Source organism: Musca autumnalis, unplaced genomic scaffold, assembly GCF_047663935.1.
Source record: "Musca autumnalis isolate F117 unplaced genomic scaffold, ASM4766393v1 scaffold_5, whole genome shotgun sequence".
Lineage (NCBI taxonomy): Eukaryota > Metazoa > Arthropoda > Insecta > Diptera > Muscidae > Musca > Musca autumnalis.
In genome coordinates, this window is record NW_027412088.1 from 79394206 (window position 1) to 79411374 (window position 17169).

The 17169-nt window shown below is 40.1% G+C and overlaps 2 protein-coding genes across 2 annotated transcripts in view; both read right to left on the bottom strand.

Annotated features, from left to right (window-relative positions):
- Positions 1 to 288, bottom strand: part of ppk3 (pickpocket 3) — a 40461-nt gene extending 40173 nt beyond the window's left edge. The window contains 1 exon segment of the mRNA XM_073990958.1: positions 68 to 288. Coding sequence (XP_073847059.1) covers positions 68 to 288 — 221 coding nt within the window.
- Positions 289 to 520: 232 nt separating this feature from the next.
- Positions 521 to 6745, bottom strand: Gr59e (Gustatory receptor 59e). Its single transcript, XM_073990960.1, has 3 exons — positions 6218 to 6745; positions 741 to 893; positions 521 to 644 (listed from the first exon to the last, which is right to left on the bottom strand). Exons 1-3 carry the CDS (start codon positions 6743 to 6745, stop codon positions 546 to 548), a joined length of 780 nt encoding a protein of 259 aa, XP_073847061.1. The 3' UTR covers positions 521 to 545.
- Between the last annotated feature and the right edge of the window lie 10424 nt (positions 6746 to 17169).

Genomic DNA, 17169 nt, shown 5'->3' on the forward strand with positions numbered 1-17169 from the left:
AGAGGCGAGCATATCAACCCTTGTAACTCCGTGGCACTCTAATCAGTATGTATATTTTCAATCTTACCTCTCAAATGAATGCAGATTACGATTGACCATCAATTTGAATGCCAAAATACCCGTTTCTTCGCCCATATCTTGTATAAATACAAGCATTCGTCTATAACCATAACGCGCAGCAATACGCACACCATTCCAAGACCAATTAGGACAACGTTTCAAAACACAGCACATCAATTTTAAATATTTTATAATCAAAAATAACTTTTGACGTATTAACGGATACATTGTAGGACTTCTGCACGAATGAAAGGAAAAACTAAAACTAAGTTTGAAAAAAAGAATAACCGCAACATAAATACATTTTCACTATGTAATAATACAATTTTTATTAGATTTCCATTATTGATAACACGTTTATATGGTAATTGATTCCATTGTTTTTAGCTTAAAGAGTTATTTTCTCTTTTGTCACAAACAAAAGCACAAAAAAATGATATCTTCCAAATTCGTGAGGGGTGTTTTTGTCCCTTTTTTGTTTTCTTCTAATTTGTTGTTATGTTGAGCGAAGTCCCACTAAGCGACACATTACCCAAATCACTTTGTATGAGGAATATAATATACATGGCCAAGGCATTTATGATCTGCAAGACATGACACAAAAAAACGGAATTTTAGTTGGAAATTTAATTTGTGCAGTTTATTTTAAATTTAGTCCCCTGTATTTCGATCGTACTTACCCCCAATAAGAACATCAGATCTAAATCAATAATACCACAAGCAGTCTCTGTGTGTTTCCGCACCATAATTTGCAGCAAGAATTGATTGATATAATTTTCCGATTCAAATATTTCCAATGGTGTCGCATTCAGTATATATAGAGTTCGACATTTCTACAAATAGAAACAAGTAAGAAAGTATCAGGCGAACACAATACTTCTGACGTCCATATGTTTTTTTTTTATGTTTTGAGTTTTGGTCCTATTTCTCAGGAAGTCTTAACTAGGGCATACGAAACAAGTTGCCAAAAATTTAAAAACGATCCCAGAGGAGTCGTTAACCTGCACTCTTTCTAAACTTTGTATAAAATATTACGATGTGCAACGCTTAGACCAAATCGGTTTCTTACATACTACACAGCTTAGTTGGTACCGGCAGGTTTTTTTTTGAGATTTTGGGTCATTACCTCAGGTAATAAGGACTTGCCTCCGAAAAAACGACGTCGTGGCAACAGAGCTAGCAGAAAGAACTTTTTGGAAAAAATGTCAAAAAACAAAATATTACGAATGTCAAATTTAGACTCGATCGGTTGCTTCGTTCGAGAGTTATTGTGGGCACCAACCAACCAGACAAACGGACGGACATTGATCAATCTGAGCGTATACATCCGGCCGATAAATAGCTGCACTCCAGGTTATAGGCCAAACATTAGCTCGCTTTTGGAAGATCATAACCGTCAGGTCTTGGGGGAGTTTAATGCTGATCATGAGTTGTGGCAGTGCTGGCTGAGCAGAGTGACAGCTCTAAGTTCTGCACGGTAAATGAAGACGCTCCTACCAGAATTAACGGAGAGCGATACAGTTCACCAGATATAACCATCGTGTTACCTGTAGTACGATTCTCTAACTAATTTTTTGAGTTACCGAAATGTCGGTAAAATTAAAATGCATATAATTCGGTAATTAATTTTGGTAAGTTAGCGACCAATAAAAAGTAGTCTTAAAGTTCTGCCGATAGCAACAGTGTTGTCAACTTTTATTTCAACTATTCATTGATAATTTTGCGTTTTAATGTTACCGATTTTTGTGGGTAACTCAAACAATGAGTTAAAGAATCACACTACTGGTCTGACAAATGACGTCACCTGGCAATCCATAATTTTTCTGTGGTCAAAGGTGAATCGTACAAAGCAATTTCGCTGTTGTCACCCGTAACAAAGAATCTTGATGCTTTAGTCCTCCACATCATCAGAAATAGCTATCCAGATACCCTTCGGCCAAGGTTGAAACGTTACATAATCAATTATATGTGTGGATGCCCATCGTACGTGGAATTTAGAACAAGTAGTCGAAGCCCCGTAGAGTGAAACAGAGAGTTCCCCAAGGTGGTGTGATATCTCCGGAACTGTTTAACCCTAACCTTTCCCTTACTCCACCGCCTCCAGATGGCATCGGGATCGTTACGTATGAGGATGATTGTGCGATCATGGCGTCAGAACGCCACCCCGAGAACTGCAACAGTGGACCATTTGCATGAAGAGTCGAATATTGTTCCAGTACGGCAACACAATGGCATGTTGCAGTACTTGCGCGACTGTTACCATCCACACATGTTAGGAAAGACAGGCCCAACGTTATAAGAGAAAATCCCTAGATCAACTAGCCTATCAAGCATTCACACAAATGAAGTCGAAGATGCCATTAACAACTATCGCGTGAATGCGGTTCTAGGAGAAGCTCCTTCATCTATCGAAGCAGAGGAGAGTCAGCTGCCACGACAAAGCAGAGTAGTTTTGGCTCCAGTAGCATTGTGGTTACAACCCATCTAAGCAGCCATATTCCTAGAACTAGAGATGGACCCAGAGCCTCTATAGACCCTTTCTGAAAGAAGGGGTACTTGTGTAGACTCTTTCTGAATGAAAGGTTGCATCCATATACCCCTTCTGAAGGAAACGGTGTTTCTATATACCCATCTGAAAGAAAGGGTTCTCCTATATACCCTTTCTGAAAGAAAGGATGCTCCAATATACCCTTCCTGAAAGAAAGGGTGCTTTTATAGACCCTTTCTGAAAGAAAGGAGTTCTTGTATTGACCCTTCCGAAAGAAAGGATTCTTCTATATACTCTTTCTGAAAGAAAGGATGCTTCTAAATACCCCTTCTGAAAGAAAGGGTGTTCCTATAGTCCCTTTCTGAAAGAAAAGGTGCTTCGTTAGACACTTCCTTGTAGAAACGGTGCTTCTATGGACCTTTCATGAACGAAAAGGTGCACCGTAAGACCCTTCCTGAAAGAAAGGTTGCTTCGTAAGCCCCTTCCTGAAAGAAAGGTTTCTTCTATCTGAAAGAAAGTGTTCTTCGACATAGTCTTTCTGAAAGAATGGTTCTATAGTCCCTTTCTGAAAGAAAGGGTGCTTCTATAGACGCCTTCTGAAAGCTTCTATAGACGCCTTCTTAAAGAAAGGGTCCTTCTATAGACGCCTTCTGAAAGAAAGGATGCTTATATAGGTGTTTCTATAGACCTTTTCTGAAGGAAAAGTGTTTAGCTAGACCTTAAAGAAAGGGTGCTCTTATAGACCCTTTCTCAAAGAAAGTGTTCTTCATCGGGCCCTATCTTAAAGAAAGGGTGCTTCTAAACACCTTTCATTGCACCCTTTCTTTCAGATAGGTCCCGTAGAAGAACCCTTTCTTTGAGAAAGGGTCTATAGGAGCACCCTTCCTTTCAGGTGTAGCGAAACAGCTTTCTTTCAGGAGAGGTCTATAGAAACACCTTTCTTTCAGGAGAGGTCTATAGAAACACCCCTTCTTTAAGAAAGGCTCTATAGAAGAATCCTTTCTTTCAGAAGTGGTCTGATAGAAAGGATACTTTCAGAAGGGGTCTATAAAAGCACCCTTTCTGTCAAAAAGGGGCGATAGAAGCACCCTGTCTTTCAGAAAGGGAATATAGGAGCACCCTTTCTTTCAGAAGAACACTTTCTTTCAGATAGGGTCCTTAGATACACCCTTTCTTTCAGGAAAGGGCTTACGAAGCACTCTTTCTTTCAGGAAGGGTCTTACGAAGCAACTTTTCCTTCAGGAAAGGTCAATAGAAGCACCGTTTCTACAAGGAAGGGTCTATAGAAGCATCCTTTCTTTCAGAAAAAGTGTATATAGAAACCTTTCTTTCTGATAGGGTCCACAGAAGAACCCTTTCTTTCAGAAGGGTCCATAGAAGCACTGTTTCCTTCAGAAGGGGTCAATGGATGCACCCTATTTTTCAGAAAGGGTCCATAGAAGCTTTTATAGACCCTATCTGATGGAAAGGGTTCTTCCACGGACCCTATCTGAAGGAAAGGGTTCTTCTACGGACCCTATCTGAAAGAAAGGGTCCTTCTATATACCCTTTCTGGATAAAAGGATGCTTCTATAGATCCTTTCTGAAAGACAGGGTTCCTCTATATATAAACCCTTTCTGAAAGAAAGGGTGCTTCAATAGACCTTTCCTAAAAGAAAAGGTGCTTCAATAGACCTTTCCCAAAAGTTAGACCCTTCCTGAAGGAAAGGGTGCTTCTATAGACCCTTCCTGAAGGAAAGGGTGCTCCTATAGACCCTTCCTGAAGGAAATGGTGCTTCTATAGACCCTTCCTGAAGGAAAGGGTGCTTCTATAGACCCTTTCTGAAACAAAGGGTTCTTCTACGGACCCTTTCTGAAACAAAGGGTTCTTCTACGGACCCTATCTGAAAGAAATGGTGCTTCTTTGGACCCTTTCTGAAAGAAATGGTGCTTCTATAAACCCTTTCTGAATAAAGATTGATTCTTTAGACAATTTCTGAAAAAAGGTGCTTCTATAGACTGAGAAAGTGACCCTTTTTAAAATAAGACCCTTTTTGAAAAAAGGGTGCTTCTCTATAGACCCTTTCACAAAGAAAGGGTGCATCTATAGAACTTTTCTTAAAGAGAGAGTGCTTCTATAGACCCTTTCTCAAAGGAAGGGTGCTTTTGTAGACATTTTCTTAAAGAAAGAGTGCTTCTATAGACCCTTTTTGAAAGAAGGTTTCTTCTATAGACCCTTTCTAAAAGAAATGGTGCTTCTATAGACCCTTTCTGAAAGAAGGGTTGCTTCTATAGACCCTTTCTGAAAGAAGGGTTGCTTCTATAGACCTCTCCTGAAAGAAAGTTGCTTCTATAGACCTCTCCTGAAAGAAAGTTGCTTCACTAGACCTGAAAGAAAGGGTGCTCCTACAGATCATTTCTGAAAGAAAGGATTCTTCTACAGGCCCTATCTGATAGAAAGGGTGATTTTATAGACCTTTCTGAAGGAAAGGGTTTTTACGGACCCTATCTGAAAGAAAGGGTTCCTCTATATACCCTTTCTGGAAGAAAGGATGCTTCTATAGACCATTTCTGAATGAATGGGTGCTTCAATAGACCTTTCCTGAAAGAAAAGATGCTTCGTTAGACCCTTCTTGAAGGAAATGGTGCTTCTATAGACCCTTTCTAAAAGAAAAGGTGCTACTATAGTTGTAAGTTTGGACAGGATAATACGAGGACTAAATTTTGGACAAAATCGGTTGGTCTGTTTGAGTGTTAGTGTATGCTCCAGCCAGTCAGATAGACTGACGGGGCTAAATCGACACCACATTTTCTTAAACGAATTTTGTCCAAACATACTTGGGGTCTAAAACTATTAGTTTGATGAGGCACATTTTTGTCGTATCAAAGCATTTATACCCTCATTAGCATTGACAAAATTGTCCATATCAATTTTCTGTCCATTAAATGTTGCCTTAAGTACCTTCTTCACGATATGTGCTTGCATATGAACTTATAAATTAGTTTAAATCGAAAACGTACAAAAATATATCACAGCTAAAATACTTATTACAAAATCCCTTCGAACACTTTATTTTAACTAGGGCATATCGCGCGAAATTTGTAGTTATTTGTTGGCCACTTTAATATGTAGTAAATTAAGTAGTTACTAAAAGTAGTGATACCTATATAACTACTTATTTAAATGCCCAAAAATAACTATTTGTTCCACGCGACATGCCCTTGGTAAAATTATCGGTTAATGGAGGGTTTCATAATGAGTATGTTTTGCAAATATCAAAAAATGCCACTACATAGCCGTATAGGGCATGGAAAAATATTAAGAAATGCATTATCACTTTTCCCCTACCGTTAAAAGACTTTCGGCACCGAGTGCATGCAATTTTTTCATTGCAGTTTTTTCTTATATGTTTTCCATTATAATATATATATTTTAACATAAATAAAGCATATGTATACAAATAAATGTTTGTTAAAAAAACTAAAATTAAAATGCATTTACAAATCTTAGTCGATGCGGACAATAATTCGTTATCAGGACAATAATTCGCACTTGGTACTGGCGTGGTGTTTTTTTGGTTATAGCCCTAATATATGTATATACAAATATTCATATAGAAGACCTCTTGGAATAAGTACATATTTATTACATATAATATTACAAATTGATACTCCTTAAAGTTCACTTACCTTCTGAGTTATGGCATTATTTGTCAGTAGCACAAAAAATAAGCGACTAATGTGCAGCATCAACCACACAAATTTGAATACGACCAACATCAGCTCATTCAATGACGGGTTATCAAAATATTTATAAAGCGAAAAGAATTCAATGGTCAAGACCAAAAATGATGTTAGAAAATTCAGTACCAAAATAATGCGAAATATTTCTACCGTATCGGTGAGGGCATTACATAAATCCGAATTGATTTGTTTGACAATGAGAAATATGTCATGGACATTAAGTGGCATTACGTTATGAGAAACCCTACCGCCATAGAATTCTTTGTGGAACCATAAAGTGGTGGGATTCATAAGGATTGTACTTTCCTCCACCGCCTCTTCTGTGCAATGGGGTAAACATTCCAAAATGCTGTTAATCCACTGCAGAAGCAGGGCAATAAAACGTAACAGCAACCAATAAAGGCATAAGTTGAAATTTATTAAAACATTGGGTAGATTATAGGCCACCAGAGGACGTATTAGACCCCATCCCATCGAGGGCCTATACATTAAATTGATGGTAATACAAAGCAGCTGATAAATACTTAGAGAAATACTTAAAATCTGCACTTCTTTCTTGAGTCTCAGATAAATATTTTCCATAATCAGTTTTCCACTCAATTTCCTATGGCATTCCCGCAAACTTTCTGTGAGTTTGGTTAACCTGAAGCTTATGACCATTAATTCGCCACTTTTGAAAAATGTATTCCAATAAATGGTACAACACAAAATCGCATAGAAAAACAATTCACAAAAGAATAGAAATTTCTCCATGGATGTTAGTGTTTCATCGATGGCACATATTTCCGCAATGCACGTTAGCCATACGCCCAACAACACTGCCGAACACCAACATTTCTGCATGTAACGTAAACAACAATCTCTACCCGTGTATGGTAATATACCGAACAGTTTGAAAACGTTAATGTAGACATTTAAAAAGTTCCAAAATTTAATTTTATTAAAATCTTTGTTTATTATCATTTGATCGGCGGCATCTCCTTTGGGAGTTGGAATACTTTTTATTTGACTCCGATTGTTAAACATTTTTTTTTAAGGAATTTTGGTGGTTAAACGCCAACCGAGCGAGCGACAGTACTTAACCCGTTTCCATTTGACACACAATTGTCAATCAAAACTAAAGTTTTAACAATAATACACTTGACCTAAGTGTTCCAATTCGGTGTATGTTGTTGTCGTCGGTGTTGTTGTTGTTTTCTGTTATTTGTGAATTGGTAATTGATTTTAGTATTTTGGTGCATTTTGATTAATGAATTTGAAGTAAATCATAATGCAAGTCCTCAAGGACTTTCTTTCAGGGATACACACACATACAGTGACCGTCAAAAGAAAGTAAATAGCAAACAACACAGGTTCTTTATACTGATATAGCAATACAAGTAGTCGGGACGTGGTTGATAAGGGGGTTCTCTCTTGTAACGTTGGACCTCTCTTTCTAGATCAAGAAGATCCCTCCAGACATGCCTGAGTGGGGAGTGTAACGTGGTTTTCTCCTCGGCTGGGGTAAGTCCAGTCGCGTCCAGGGTCTCCTTAAGGACCCACTAAGCCTTACGAAATTAAAGACTAGTTTTATCCCTTCTAGGGATTCAATCGGATGTTTGATCAGGGATACACACACATACAGTGACCGTCAAAAGTAAGTAAATAGCAAACAACACAGGTTCTTTATACTGATATAGCAATACAAGTAGTCGGGACGGGGTTGATAAGGGGGTTCTCTCTTGTAACGTTGGACCTCTCTTTGTAGATCAAGAAGATTCCTCCAGACATGCCTGAGTAGGGAGTGTAACGAGGTTTTCGGCTGGGGTAAGTCCAGTCGCGTCCAGGGTCTCCTTAAGGACCCACTAAGCCTTACGAAATTAAAGACTAGTTTTATCCCTTCTAGGGATTCAATCGGATGTTTATTGATCTAAATACTAGTATGTTTTAATTCAATGAAATGCGATATTTATAGGCTTGAGAAGGCTTTAGGAAGGCCGGTGATAAGGGTGACTAACTGCTAGGAATGATCGGGAACGATGATGTTGATTGATGTTTCAGTATCGACGATGTTCGTTAATGACGAACAGCGTTGATGATTGGGAACGACCAGCCTGATTGATAATCGGGTTCTTCGCTTGTTGTGGAGAGATACGGTTGCTGGTTATGGCGACGAAGCTGGTTGGCGTTCGGGTTCTACGATTTAACTATGATCGGGAACTTGTTGATTGCTGATCATTTGGCTGACGACGATATGATGGAATTGAGAATCTCGGCTGAGGATTATCGTGAACTCGGATGATAAACGACGATTGGTTAATTCTACGATTTAGTGATGATTGGGAAGGTGTTGATTGATGATTACTGCTACGATCTCGTACAAACTACTACGTATCTCTATAAACAGGGAACCGACGTTTCTGTGGGGGACAACCTACTGAAGTCTCTGTGTGGGACGGAAAGCCAAAGCTTCCGTGTGAGACAGAAAGCCGAAGTCTCTGTGTTGGACGGAAAGCCGGAGTTTACGTGTGGAACAGAAAGCCGAAGTCTCTGTGTGGGACGGAAAGCCGAAGCTTCCGTGTGGGGACAGAAAGCCGTAGCTTCCGTGTGGGACAGAAAGCCGAAGACTCTGTGTGGAACAAGAAACCGAAGTCTCTGTGAGGGGCAGTAAACAGGAATTCACTGTGTGCAAGGTATTAATGGGACAGCCCTTCCAAAATTTGCAAACGCAACTCGCCACCAGTAGTAGCAAGCTGACTTCAACGACGAAAACTGAAATACTTGAGGCTCAGCTGATACGAAGTGTATGAGAATTATTCTGCATTGATTACAGCAAGCGAATGACTTCAATGCATGACTGGGATAGATGAAGGTACCGATGAGTGCATGCTGATTCACTGTTACTGTTATGGTAGGGGCAGACCGCAGGTGTTGTTGTACGTATGTGACATTTGTCACGTTACAGCAGTCCTTTCCACCATATGGTGATTAGGGTGGCTACTACGGTAACAACCGAGCAACTACTGCAACGAAAGCATGCCATGGTGTTCAGGTATGCTAACTGTTCCGAGGTAAAAATCGCTACAGCCACATACGCACCATAGGTCTGTAACGATTTTTACCTTAAAACAGTTGATATTCCTGCTTAAACAGTGGTTTTTGTACTTCAAAAATCACCACAAGTAGCGGGAAAACAACCATCTTGGCACCCCTGATGGTGTTGGTGTACCGGAAAAATCTTTGTCTCCTCATGCAAATGGTTCACTAAAAACATAAGAAGGCACCCTGTTGCAGTTCTCAGGGCGGCATTCTGACAGGTTTTTCCTTTGCGTTCCACTTATATTCGCGGACCAAACGGGCGCCGCATAGCTTACCACAGACCGACCTATCGCATTATATGTGGTCAACATGGTTTATTTATTTGCACCCCAAGTGCTGCTGGCTGGCTGCTGGCGGGGACGACATGAACATGTTGTGAATGCGACCCCTAGAAATTTGGGATGGTTTATTTATTTATTTATTTCACAGGAGAGGCAGAGGTTAACCAGTTCCGGATATATCACCCCACCTTGGGAATCCTACGGGGCTTGGACATTTTGTTCCTGAATTCCACCTAAGTTTGGCGTCCACACATATAATTGATTATCCATCATTTCAAACTCGACCGAAGGCAAACAGAACCCATTCTGATATTCGACAACTGAATAGCTATTTCTAAAGCTAAGGAAGACTAAAGCCGCAAGGGTCTTTGCTACGGGCGACAAAAGCGAAATCTGCCAGTACGATTCACCTTTGCTGGCATTCTTGCTTGGATGCAAATTTTCCAGACTTCGGCAACGATGTGGATGGCTAGCGACAAGTTGAGAAGTTTAGTGAGATACTCGGCCAGCGTCAGGGCCCAACGCTTTGGTCGTATACGTTGTATATTATGGTGATTTACCCTCGACAGGAAGAGATCAAATGCGAAGTAGGATTCTTCTCTTCTCTTCTGCTCGACACTCTGTCGATTGCATTAACTTGCGCACCTCTTCGGATCAGCGTAGTGTCGCCAAACGTGACTGGGGTCCTATTTTCCTTCTTTAAGGGGATCGAAAGGAAGTGAATTAACCCTTGCCCGCAATGCACTTATTCCCACTTCAATGTTGCAACTCTTCAGATGACTTATTCCACTTATGCTCACCGACAAACCTCTTTACTTCCAGTGCCAGCACATAAACTCACTTCGGGTATTCGACCAGCAGATATATGGCGAGCCGCTACAGGATGCCGAATTGACCTGGAAGCATACAACACCCGTGTTCCGGCCAGCGGCACAGCGTACACTTGTTTGTATTCGTTCCGTTTTTCTGTATTGGTAGCAGTTTATACCGGAATGCCTGCTCCGGAAATTTTGGTCAGTTTGTCACATCCGCATCCACAACACTCAACCTTTGGTGAGATGCAATAAATGCCGTGAGTGGTGCACCTCAGGGGTTGTTCTGAACTCGTCCATGCGAGGAACTACGACAGGGACTATGTTGCTGGGGGATTAGACCTATCTCGCTTGGCCCGTACATAGAAGGTCAGTTGTGGAACTTCTGAGGTACAGTTGATTAATGTATACATCCCACCGAACGACCGTAACAGAATTAGCGGAGAGTGTCACAGTTCGTCAAACATAACCATGCTGTCACCTGGTCTGACAAATGACGTCAGCTGGCAACCCATCTTTTCTTTTGGGTCAGACCATCTCACCATAATTATCTCCATCAACATACAGCCCGATTTCATCACTTCGGAACGCCGCACAGCTGGATGACCTGGGAGTCGAATATCTCACAAAAATTCTCAACCTGTTTGGGAATATCGAGCAGACTTCCCTCCGGCCAAATTTTAAATATTGGATTTCTTTAGTCCCATTTCGATAGGACTTGCGGACCCTTAAAAATGTCAACTTAAATCGCGATTTATATTGTTTTTGATTTTTCTCATCTGTGAACATTGTAGTTTCAGAATCCGCTAAAACTTCCCAGGTGTAAGCACCTTCCATTTAAATTTTGTTCAAGAGCACCGTGAAATATAACGGAGAAAAAACAATTGATTTTATTTAATAAAAATATACAAAAATACATTTTATTATACCGTCAGCATTTATGCTAACGAGGGTATATACACTTTCATACGGGCAAAATGTGCCTCATCGAAATAATGGTTTTAGACCCCAAGTATGTTTGGACGAAATGTGTTTCAGACAATTTGGAGTCGATTTAGCAATGTCCGTCCGTCTGTCTGTCTGTCTGTCTGGCTGGCTGGAGCGCACGATAACTCTCGAACGGATGAACCGATTCGGTTCAAATTTTGGCTTTCGTAATATTTTGCCCAAACTTAGTTTAAGTTCGAAGATGAGCTATATCGGTCCACTCCTTCCGGTACCTCCCCCACAAAAGATCGAAAATGTTCGGAAAATTTGTGCGCACGAACAAACAGAACAAAACATGAGAACTCGTACCGTTTTTTTTCCCTCTTCGTTTGTTAAGTTCATAAAAATCAGCAACAAAACACAGTAACAACATACAAGCCTTCACCCGAGCACAAATAAATAAACAAGCCAAATGCCACACAAACGCTCCTTCCCTTCATGCCGCAAAAATTCCATGACCATGCTTTGAAATATACATAGCAGCGATACTCACATCTCAAGAAAAAAACACAGCACATTGTTGTAGCGCTCTCTTTATGCCCTAATATTGTTGTTTCTCTCGCTCTTGAGAGCGAGAACATGCGACAAACGTTGAAAACCATTTTAACTACAGAAATTAATTAATAACCATAAACAGATTTCAATAAATTATTTGTTTGAAATCGTTTATTGATCGCTTTCTAGTAACATTTTCATGTTTGATAAACATTTTCCCTATATATTCGTAATATTTTATCGCCATTCGACAAAAATATGGTGATAAAGCTTTTAATCAAAATTTTCAGGGTGGCTTTTTTTCTGTGTAAGATATCTTCTACATTTTTCGACCGAACAACCTGTAATTTGACATTTGAGGTTCCCAGTGACCACAGAACTTTTCCACCAAAAAAATTTTTACATGGTTCCACGATTTGGAGTAGATCCCATATAGAGGTATTTAGGTATTTTGAGGTTTTAGCTGGATTTTTTGTCCGAACTTGCTGAAATTTGACATTTGAGGTTCTTTTAGTGATAACAAAACATCTCGACCAAAATTGCCAACATAGGTCCATGTTTTGGTATAGCCCCCATATAAAGGCACCGCACAATAGAAGACATTATTAGATACACCTTTTCAGGTCCTTTCTAGTAGATATAAGACCTTTTAAGGTCTTCTTTAGTAGACCGAAGACATTTTAAGGCCCTCTCTAGTAGACGGAAAACTTTTAATGTCTTCTTACTTAGTTGGCCCATTACAGAACATTTGTCCCATAGACCGAACTAAGAAAAGATCTCTAATCCTCTCTGTTTTTCGCTTCGCATTTTGGAATACCGCGCCTTTTCATTTCTTCATCCACTTGTATGCACCATCGAAGCTTAGGCCTCTCGATTCTGCGTGCACCGCCATGTGGCATGTATTCTTACGCATTTTTAGCGGGTTCATCATCGTTCATTCCTATGATATGGCCTAGCCAACGCAATCGTTGCATCTCGATACGTTTAACTATATTCATGTCTTTGTATAGCTTATATAGTTCGTGGTTCATACGACGTCGATATTCACCGTCAACGCAAATCGGCCCATAGATCTTTCGAAGAATATTTCTCTCAAACACGCCAAGCACTGCCTTATCTGCTTGTGCAAGTACACATGCTTCGGAGCCATACCTAGCTTCAGTTAAAGTCATCTTACAAAGCCGGATGAGCTTTGCGCGGATACCAAATTTAGACATTGCATGGAATACGTTTGATTGAAGTGGACTGTCGAATGCTGCTTTATAATCGACAAAAAGGTGATATGTGTCGATCTGCATCTCTTGGGTCGTCTCTAGGATTTGCCGCAGGGTAAATATCTGATCAATGTTGGACTTGCCAAGGTCTAAAGCCACATTGGTATGGTCCAATTATTTCGTTGACCATTGGCTCTAGTCGTTCGCACAATATCCCTGACACTATCTTATAGGCAACAGGGAGAAGACGTATGCCCCTATAGTTGGAGCATACGGTCTTATCTCCTTTCTTGTGGACGGAACACAGGATGCTCAGGTTCCAATCGTCGGGTACGCGTTCTTCCTGCCAGATGGTGCTAACTAGCTGATGCATACACCTTATCAGTGCGTCGCCTACGGTTTTAAACAGCTCGGCAGGTAAACCATCGGCTCCTACTGCTTGATTATTCTTCAGCCGGTTGATTGCTGTTTTTACCTCATCTTGGCCGTGTGGTATACATTCTATACCATCCTCTGGGATTGGATCTGTGGTATCATCGGAAAAATGTTCCTTCCATATCCTTCCACACTATCTGTATCTGTTACCAGATTACCTCGCTGGTCTTTACAGAAGGATGTGCCTGTACGAAAGCCATCTGTTTGATGTTTCACTCTTTGTTAGAATTTTCGGACTTCATTCTGGCTCCTGTACATCTCGATTTTTTTCACACTCCCGCTTTTCCATTTCTCTCTTTTTCTTGCGGAAAAGACGTTTCTCTTCTCTCCTTTTCTCCCGATATCTCTCACGTGCGCTAAGCGTTGCTACTGATTGTAAAGTAGCTCTATATGCCGCATTTTTCTCTTCGATAGCAGCACGACACTCCTGGTCATATCATGAATTCCTTTGTGGAGGTATCTGGAATCCAAGTATGGATTTTGCGGCTGTTTTCATGGAGTGGGCAATATTTTGCCATTGTGTTGTTATGTTATCGGGACAAGGAGTGCTCGCGTTAAGCAACTGGGCTAGTTGAGTCGAATATGCTGTGGCTATCTGTTGTGTTTGCAGCCTATCGATGTCCAACTTCCGCGTTGTGTCTGTTCGCGCTTTATTTGCAACGTTTAGACGGGTACGTACCTTTGATGCAACAAGGTAGTGGTCCGAATCAATGTTTGCGCCTCGGAACGATCGTGCATCCAACACGCTCGATGAATGTCTTCCATCTATCACAACATGATAAATTTGATTACTTGTTCTTTGATCTGGAGACAGCCAGGTGCCCTTATGAATATCGAGATGCTTTAATCTAGTACATGGTTTTTGCCGCTGCGAAGTCTATCAGTCTCATTCCATTGTCAGATGTTTCACTGTAGAGACTGAATTTCCCGACTGTTGGGCCAAAGATATTCTCCTTTCCAATTTTGGCATTAAAATCGCCTAGAATGATTTTAATGTCATGGGCAGGGCAACGGTCATATGTTTCTTCTAAGCACTCGTAAAATATATCTTTGGTCTGTTCGTCCTTTTCTTCAGTGCAGATGAGCGCAGATAAAGCTGATGTTGAAGAATTTAGCTTTTATTCGAATTGCAGCAAGTCTTTCATTCACTGGGGTGAAGTTGGATACCAGATGTTTTATCCTCCGACTAACTACGAATCCGCAACCAAACTCATGGTTTACGTCATCACAGTTATAATACAGTGCGTCACCTTTAGGTGTTGTTGTGACGCCTTTCCCAATCCATCACATTTCCTATATGGCAGTAATATCGGCCTTGTACTTTTCCAGTACGTCTGCCAATGCGAAGACAGCATACGGTGTGCCTTAACCAAATTTAAATAGAAGGTGCTTACACCTGGGAAGTTTTTGCAGATTCTAAAACTACAATGCTCATAGATGAGAAATATCAAGAAACAAAAAAAAATCGCCGGAGGTATTTTCAAATAAATCGCGATTTAAGTTCACATTTTTAGGGATTCTTTAGGTTTTCACGATTTTGCTTGGAAACCGCAAGTCGTATCGAAATGAGTCTAAAGAAAATGTTGTAGCTGCGCAAATTCTCTACAAGACTGACCTTTTGGTTTTTTCGTAGGTTTTACCATTTTTGAGAGGTTCAGTTCAAATTTTTAGGTTTTTATCTTAAGTCTTCAAGATTTTGCTTGGAAACCGCAAGTCATATCAAAATGGGACTAAAGAAAATGTTGAAGCTGTGAAAATTCTCTACAAGATTGGATGATTTATTTTTTCCTAGGTTATACCGTTTTCAAGATATATAAGTTTAATTAGAGAAATTGCAGTAATGACATTGTTTTATAAATAGGCGATACAGTCAGTGCATTGTCTCAATTTGAACTTCTATATCTCAAAAACGGTAAAACCTACGAAAATATCATAAAGGTCAATCTTGTGGAGAATTTTTAAAGCTACAACGTTTTCCTTAGGCTAATTTACATAGTACTCGCGGTTTCCAAGAAAAATCGTGAAAACCTAAAGAACCCTAAAAATATGAACCTTAATCGCGATTTATTTGAAAATCCCTCCGGCGATTTTTTTTGTTTCTTGACATTTCTCATCTATGAGCATTGTAGTTTTAGAATCTGCAAAAACTTCCCAGGTATAAGCACCTTCCATTTAAATTTGTTTAAGGCACACCGTGAGCACCTTCCCTATAAAGAGTGCGAACATTCCAGGTGCAGATTCGCAGATCATGGTCCTTAAAACGTTTGCGGGGTTCGTCAACTTTAGAGGGGTTTGTTTTTCTTTTCTTTCGTTTTTTGATAGTAGGCTGTTTTTTTCTAGAGGTGGGTTACTAACCCGACGCCCAAACCCAACTTTTTAACGTTTTTATGGTTGAACGCGCGGCACATGTTAGCTCACTACCTTTAACGTGTTTTAAAGCCAGTTCCCCAGGTGACACCACGAGGAGGTCAGTGTTCACTTGAGATGAAAGAAGGACCAATATAAATCCTGGGCTTTGCCATGTTAAAACCGGTCAGGACCGTTCCTTGGTATCTTCCATCCCCTACGTCACCCTCTAGTAGACAAAAAAATCTTTAAGGTCTTCTCTAGTAGATGGAAGAGCTTTTAAGGTTTTATCAAATAGACAGAAGGCTTTTTCAGGTCTTTTCTAGTAGACAAAAGATATTTTAAGGTCTTCTCTAGTAGACGGAAGATCTTTTAAGGTCTTCTCTAGTAGACAGAAGATATTTCAAGGTGTTCCCTAGTAGACAGAAGACTTTTTCAGGTCCTCTCTAGTAGATATAAGACCTTTGCAGGTCTCCTTTAGTAGATAGAAGACATTTTAAGGTCCTCCCTAGTAGACGGAAGACCTTTTAAGCTCTTCTCTAGTAGACAAAAAACCTTTTAAGGCCTTCTCTAGTAGACGGAAGACCTTTTAAGGTATTATCTAATAGACAGAAGGCTTTGCAGGTCTTTTCTAGGTCCTCTCTAGTAGACGGAAGACCTTTTAAGGTCTTCTCTAGTAGAGTCCTCTCTAGTAGGCCCTTTAAGGCCTTCTCTAGTAGACGGCAGACCTTTTAAGGTTTCATCTAATAGACAGAAGGCAAAAACGTTATCCCCGATTTAAGGTATTTTTTGACCGAATTAGCTAAAATTAGATAATGAGTTCCCAGTGGTCAAAAAACTACTCCACCTAAAATGGTGGATATGGGTACTTTCGTTAGAGAAACAAAGTGGAGGGTACACAAATATGTATTCGCACCTTCAACAACGGAACATTGGTAGCAGGACATTTAACTCGAAATCCTACATCCAGTTTATTTTATTCGTTTATGCCCAATACAGACAAACTTCTCTATAACGATCAAGAGCTATTATCTGTCGTCGTGTCCGGTAGCACTTAGCTATGCTTCCCGAAGGGCAAAAGACGGAAATATGTATTAGAAGATTATTAATCTCGTCTATTTAAGAGCAAATTAATGGGAGTTGAGAAACGCCTACCTTTTAACACCCCAAAGCAAAGCACATGTCAACAAGTCATATAACCTGTTCCACCTGTTAAATACAACAAATACCAAATGTATCTGACTGACTAC